We start from the raw sequence: 7,343 nt of genomic DNA on the forward strand, positions 1-7,343 counted from the left end.
CACTTTGACCCCAAGACATTTGTATTTCCGATCTTTCTTCTTCTTCTTCTTGGGAACCTAAATCTTTCCTACTTGACCAAATTCTCTAAAATTTTATGGCAATTAAATGTGTGTTTGTGTGTGTGTCCGCTTATAAATGTTTTTGTGGTCCAAGATTATTTTCTCAATTCTTAAAGTCTCACATGGGGTTTGTGTAATAATATGACATGAACTCATCACATGAAATACAGAAAGGATACGATTTCTATTTAACATTAATGTGACAATATATGAGACGAAATTATGCAGTTCCTCATGCCCTAATGAAAACACGTTGGAACTTGCTCTTAGCAAACAAAAGTAAAATAATATTATAAAAAACACAAAAAATCTACTACTAGTATATAATTCTCGGACATATCCATCTAGTTGTCCTCACGTATTCCCATATTTTGAGTTCGGGGGTGCTGGATCCAGGAATTTTGAGTTTGGGAGTGCTCTATTAACTATTTATATCTGTTTTCTTTATATTTTCTATACAGTTATATACTCCGTAACTGAATTTAATGGGTGCCGGAGCACCCAAAAATTCTACATAGGTCCGCCCCTGCGTATTCCATAAGACTCCTAATAATCATAGAAAAGCTAATAAAGTACAACTGTACAATAACATTAATTATGTCTTAATTATGATCATAAAAATGCCAACAAATTAATTACGTCTTAATCTCAAACAAGTTGAGAAACTTACAATAATATCTCGAAAACCAAACTGTTATGGATGTAGAACTTGAGTCATGACCCTTTGGCTAATGGCCAATGACCCTAATTACAACAATAATAACTTACCCACTGTAATGGTACATAAGTGGAGTATATGGAGGATAGAGTGTACACAGACCTTACTCCTACCTTGTAAAGATAGAGAAGTTTCAGATATACCCTCGACTCAAATTGACTTTTTTTTTATCGGCTTGTTCGACGAGTATTAAGGAGACCATAATTTCTTGATCTTGGAAGATAAACAATGGATTCTGAAACAGTACAGGTTCTTTTACAAGATGCATACATGCTTATCACTCCAAATCTGTCAATTAAACTTCTTGTTGATGATGCCACTACCTTTGGTGAAGAAGTAGTACTCTTCCACATGTTACTAAAATTCTCATGATTTTCTTGTTGATCCTTGGAACACTCCACAAATGCTGCAAAAAATGGATCCTTCTTAAAGCTTTCACTAGCAGTACTCTTTCTTGGAGAAAATTCGTCGCGAACCCTTTGTGTTTTCTTGGCTGAATTTGGAGGATTTCCAGCTGGTGGTGGCAATGGTAATAGTTGCCTTAAAGAAGAGCTATTTTTCCTTGAAATTTGTTGCTTTGGAATTCCAGGAATGTTTTCCCAAGAAAATGGCACTCCCTTGGTAGAAAATTGAAAAGGGCTAAAAGGGGAATCATGATGATCATGGAAAGAAAGTGATCCAAAGGAAGAGTTGGAAGAGTGAGAAGGAGTGAAAATTGGGGTGGAAAATGTGGTGTCTCTTTGACCATATCTTGGAGTTGTAGTGGTAGAAGAAGTAGCCATTGAGATTCTTGATGAAGAGAGCAAAAAGAGGAAGAAAGAAGAGTGTCTTTTCTTTTCTTTTATGTTGTTATCTTTACTATGTTTAGTTTCTCCTTGGTAATGTGTGTGTATATATATATATATGTATGTATAATGAGGGATTCTGTTGTGGTTGTGAATTGGTGATGGAGGTCAATTTGCACGCACAATAGACTTCAGAAAATGAGAAATGGAAAAGTGAGATATTAAATGACCCCATTGCATAATTGCAAGGATTTATTTTTTGTTTTTTAAACCGAATAACATTAAGCAATGCTTAGTGCGTGCTAGTCATAAATTTTCTTGAAAATAAAACAAACAAACAAAATCTAAAAGTTTAGCTGGAAAGCAAACACTAAAACGCCTGAGGAAATAAAAGGAAATGAACAAATAGAGATAGTCCTTGACAGCGACATAGATGAAGCTTCCAGTTTGCAAGGATGTATTGGAGTAAGAAAAGGGACAAAGGGAGAACCAAATGGGAAATTAATGAATCACATAAATCACCTTTCTGTAATGTTGAAGTTTTCATTAAAATCAGGATTGTAGAAGTAGGAATTGTAATTATGTGTAATTATTTTCTTTTTAATTTCGATTATTACATTGGGGAGAGGAAAGGGGAGGGGAAGAGGGTAAAGGGAATCGAACTCGCACCTCTTGTGTAGAAGACTACTACTGATACCACTAGATTATAACATGACTTAGGTGATTATATTTATGTATTTTTTTACCCCTGGTTATGCACTATTTATGTCATCCACTTTTAACATACTTGTCCAACATACTATATCCAAAGTTAAACAATGTTTTCTATTGTTGTTGTCTGAAGTAAATGTTTTGCATTTTTTAATCTCTAAAAACTCAATTAACAATGTGGTTATGCTTGGTTTAGATTTAAGTATTAGTAGTATTTTAAATTTTCCCTTCATGTTAGGTTTTGCTGTATTTCACGGAGCTATTTGGTTTATTAAAGAAGTAGTTAGAAAAGCTACACATGGAGGTGACAGTGCTTGTACCATGCGGAAGGTTGAGTCAATACATTTTGGAAGATAGTTGAACTTTTCTAAGTAGCAATTATTTTAGCCCACATATCCATATCTTACTTAGCTACCAAAAAACTTCTAAGATATACATTGAAATGTCTTCTTCACCTAGTTGCTTAGAAATTTAGATCAAAAGTCTCCAATATATAGATGGATGTTCTGCTAATTCTTCTTCTTGATCATTTTGAAAACTAGGGCAATCATTTTGATTATGGGGCTATGTCAAAGGAATTAGTGTTACTTCTGCGTCTCAAAATTATTTGTCGCTTTTTTTGTTTTATACGTCCTTAAGAAATATTAGTTAGGAGGGGTATTTGACTAACTTTACCCTTATTTATGTCTCAGTTCTAATCTCTCTCTATTAAATGTTTACTCTATTTATGTGTCATCTCCACAAATGACAAAATCTTACTATGGGTAAAATAGGAAAAAATAATTACTTGTGCCTTGAACTCCTAAAACGACAAATAATTTGAGACAAATATTTTTAGTAACTAACAACAACAACAGCCCAGTGAAATCCCACATCTTGGGGTCTGGAAATATTTTTAGTAACTACGATAAATAATTTGAGATGGAGGGAATATGTTTTAGCTAATTAATACCTAAATTCAATAAAACACATGATCCTTATTGTCGCGGCCTATTTTGTGAAAGAGTCATATCGGCATTCGGTATTTTAACTTATCTGAACTAGTATTTTAAAAGGCAATGTCAGGACTAGCCCTGGGGCTTACTTCGGGGCGGGACATTGGCAAAACGTCTCGGGGCTTAGTTCCTGTGTGGCTTACGCTCTAAGTGCCCGACTATGTGCCCTAATCACGCCTAACGCCCAATGCTCGGGGCTCGCCTAATAGTTCTTACCAAAATTATATGTTAAATTCCTTAATTAAAATTTTTGACCCTCATAATTCTTTAACAAATGAATGATACTTAATAGTTTTTCATCTATAGAAATAAGAAGATTGGGTGTAACTCAAACAACAAGTTGTAGTATTACATATTTACTATTTAAGAACATAGTGAGGATAAATATCACTTAATATTTCTTTTAAAAAATACATACTCAAATTGTACATTTTCAGTTGTCATTGGCCTCTTGTACTATGTATCAAAATTATCATATTTTATTATTTCGCTGTTTGAAAGTAATTTTATTTTTATTCATGAAGGAGTTATGTTTTAATTATAATATTGATAAAGTTTATTGATTATTTGCTTATAGGGAGATAAAATGAATAGTATGATGGTAATATTGTTTTAAGATATTGTGATTTTTTCATTAGTTGAAAGTTAATATGTTAGAGTTGATTTGCATTTCATAATAGCATTTATTTCATTTTATTGTTTATACTTGTAATATTATGTTATTTATAAGTACAAGTTGTAAGTGGCGTATCATAAATTGCTTTGATTAGTATTTTGTGAGGGCCAAGCACAGTATATATATATATATATATATATATATATATATATATTCACTTAATCTTGTTAGGTATAGGTACTTTTCTTCTAGCATTCAAGGCTCTTTATTTTGGGGCATATATGATACTTGGGCTCCGGGAGGGGGAGATGTAAGAAAAATTACCAACTTGACCCTTAGCCCGAGGATCATATTTGCTTATTACTAAAATCCCCTTTTGGAGGGGAAGGATGGATTGTTGGTGTGGACGATCTAGAAGATATAATCGGGGACATGCATGGTTATGTTCCATTTGTATACTTGGTGGAATCTGACATATCTTAACCAAACCCTTCGCCTGAGCTCGACGCGCACTTGTATGGTCTAGAGAGGCTCACTTATATATATATATATATATATATATATATATATATATATATATATATATAACAGTATATTTCATTTATTTACAATTTTATTTTATTTTTTATGTAATTATAGCTATTTAAAAATATTTCTTGTAATTATATTATTTTATGAAATACTAAAATTAAATACCCATGGGGCTTACGCCCCGTGCCTCGGGGCTTACGCCTTGTCGAGACATATATGAAACGCCCCCGCCTTTTAAAACACTGATCTGAACTAATCACAACCAGTGTTTTAAAAGGCGAGGGCATAAGACAGGGCGTTTTATGCTTGCCTCAGTGAGGCGTAAGCCCCGTGGGGTTTTAATTTTAGTATTTTATAAAATGATATAATTATAATAAATATTTTTAAATAGGTGAAATAGCGTAAAAAATTGAAGAAAACTATAAATAAGTGATATATATATATATATATATATATATATATATATTTATATATTTTTTAAGAAAACGTCAATTAGAATTATAATTTCACTAATTTACCTTATTAATTATTTGATCTCCATTTAATATTATTTTTTCTTTTATGACATTAATCTCTTTTCACATTTAGTATTTTAAGTACGTTGTTGTATAATAATTTCATTTGCTCCTACTAATGGATTGATACGCATGTGGCAATGAATCCATCATTATTGATTTAATGAGATACTTTGAAAATTACATAAATATTGTTTGATTTTTTAATATGAGATGCACTTTTGGTTTTTTGACATTGTTTGTTTTTTTAATATGCGATTCATTTTTTTAATATTGCTTGATTTTGTTAATATGGGGTCCACTTTTTTAATCCATCATTATTGATTTAATGAGATACTTTAGAAATTACATAAATATTGTTTGATTTTTTAATATGGGATGCACTTTTTTTTTTTACATTCCTTTTTTTTTTAATATGAGATTCATTTTTTTTAATATTGCTTGATTTTGTTAATATGGGGTCCACTTTTTTTCCGTGAGTTTGGAGATGGTGGTTCCACTTTTTTTTATTCTTTTGTTTTTTTAATATTGGTTGATGTTTAGTTGGGGCCCACAAAGTTGGCAAAAATTTATTAATAGACTTATTCAAAAGGAAACCGTTTTCTTCTCTTTGAGATAAAACAATAACAATGTTTAAGCATCAGTTGATACTTTGAATTTTAATTCGATTAATTTAAAGGTGTAAAATATTCTATTGTTAATGTATGTAGATTGCGCCTAAACAATACCTATTATTTTTTATCAAATTTTGATTTGGATAATTCTAATTCAAATTATTATATTAATTTTATATGTTTAAAATGAAACAAAGTATAAATTTGATTTTCTATTTAAATGAAGAATAGTTTTTTAATATGGGATGCACTTTTTTTTTACATTGTTTTTTTTTAATATGGGATTCATTTTTTTTTAATATTGCTTGATTTTGTTAATATGGAGTCCACTTTTTTTTTCCGTGAGTTTGGAGATGGCGGTTCCACTTTTTTTTTTTTTTTTTAATATTGGTTGGTATTTAGTTGGGGCCCACACTTTTTTTTTAATATTGGTTGATGTTTAGGTGGGGCCCACACTTTTATTTTCCAGTGGAAACGGACGACGAAGCATGGGTGGTCTATGCCCGTGCTGTGCATGGGCCCAACACTTTAGATTATAGTGTATCTATGTATATGTAGTTGTATTTGGATAGTGATAATATATATATATATATATATACACGAAGCATGGGTTTTGTGCTCCGTAGCTAAAACTTTATTACATTCGTGTTTGCTACGAAAATTTATTAATACTTTTTAAATGAGAAGACTTGTTTAAAAGAAAACTATTTCCTCTCTTTGAGATAAAACAATAGCAATATTTAAGCATCAATTGATACTTTCAATTTTAATTCGATTAATTTAAAGGTGTAAAATACTTATTATTTTTTGTCAAATTTTGATTTGAATAATTCTAATTCAAATTATTAAATTAAATTTACATGTTTGAAACGAAACAATGTAGAAATTGATTTTCTATTTAAACGAAGAAATGCTATTTTTTTAATTTTTGGTAAATATTCTCGGTTTAGTTCATTTTACTTGTCATGTTGTGTTTTGCATGGTTTTTTAAGGAAACGTGAATTAGAATTATAATTTGATTAATTTACCTTATTCATTATTTGATCTCCATTTGATATTAATCTCTTTTCACATTTATTAGAGTAAGGATAAAAATGAAAAAGTAATTAAATTCTATCTTATTTTAATATATAAGTATTTTAAGTATGTTGCTGTACAATAATTTCATTTGCTCCCACTAATGGATTGATACGCATGTGGCAATGAATCCATCATTATTGATTTAATGAGATACTTTGAAAATTACATAAATATTATTTGATTTTTTAATATGAGATGCACTTTTTTTTTGACATTGTTTATTTTTTTAATATGGGATTCATTTTTTTTAATATTGCTTGATTTAGTTGGGGCCCACACTTTTTTTTAATATTGGTTGATGTTTAGGTGGGGCCCACATTTTTTTTTTTTTTTGATGACGACGTCTGCTTTTTTTTTTTTTGTTTGTTGATGACGACGAAGCAGACGACCAAAATGGCCCCAACTCGTGCTTCTAATAAGTAGTAATATATGCTCCACCCCCACAAAAAAACTAATTAGAACAATCTATTATACGCTACTTACAAGTTCAAGTGACTGCTCGTTAATTTTTTGAGATAGTAGAAGACAAGATAAATAATTGGAAAAGAATATATATTAGACATTCTAGCAATAAAAAAAAGTCTTGACTTTTAAATTTAATGTTTCAGTTCCTTTTTAAAACATTTGAGTAATTACATGTTGACTTTTGAGAATTTAGGCATTATATTAAGGACTTATTTAACAAATTTCGTTTTAGTTTGAAGAAGTTTTCTGGGCT

The 7,343-nt window shown here is 30.4% G+C and overlaps 1 protein-coding gene across 1 annotated transcript; it reads right to left on the bottom strand.

The window, feature by feature from the left end:
• Nucleotides 1–628: 628 nt before the first annotated feature.
• Nucleotides 629–1,766, bottom strand: LOC132621768 (uncharacterized). Its single transcript, XM_060336160.1, has one exon. The coding sequence runs from the start codon at nucleotides 1,558–1,560 to the stop codon at nucleotides 946–948; it is 615 nt and encodes a 204-aa protein (XP_060192143.1). The 5' UTR covers nucleotides 1,561–1,766; the 3' UTR covers nucleotides 629–945.
• Nucleotides 1,767–7,343: the final 5,577 nt, after the last annotated feature.

Source organism: Lycium barbarum, chromosome 2 (assembly GCF_019175385.1).
Source record: "Lycium barbarum isolate Lr01 chromosome 2, ASM1917538v2, whole genome shotgun sequence".
Taxonomy (NCBI): Eukaryota; Viridiplantae; Streptophyta; class Magnoliopsida; order Solanales; family Solanaceae; genus Lycium; species Lycium barbarum.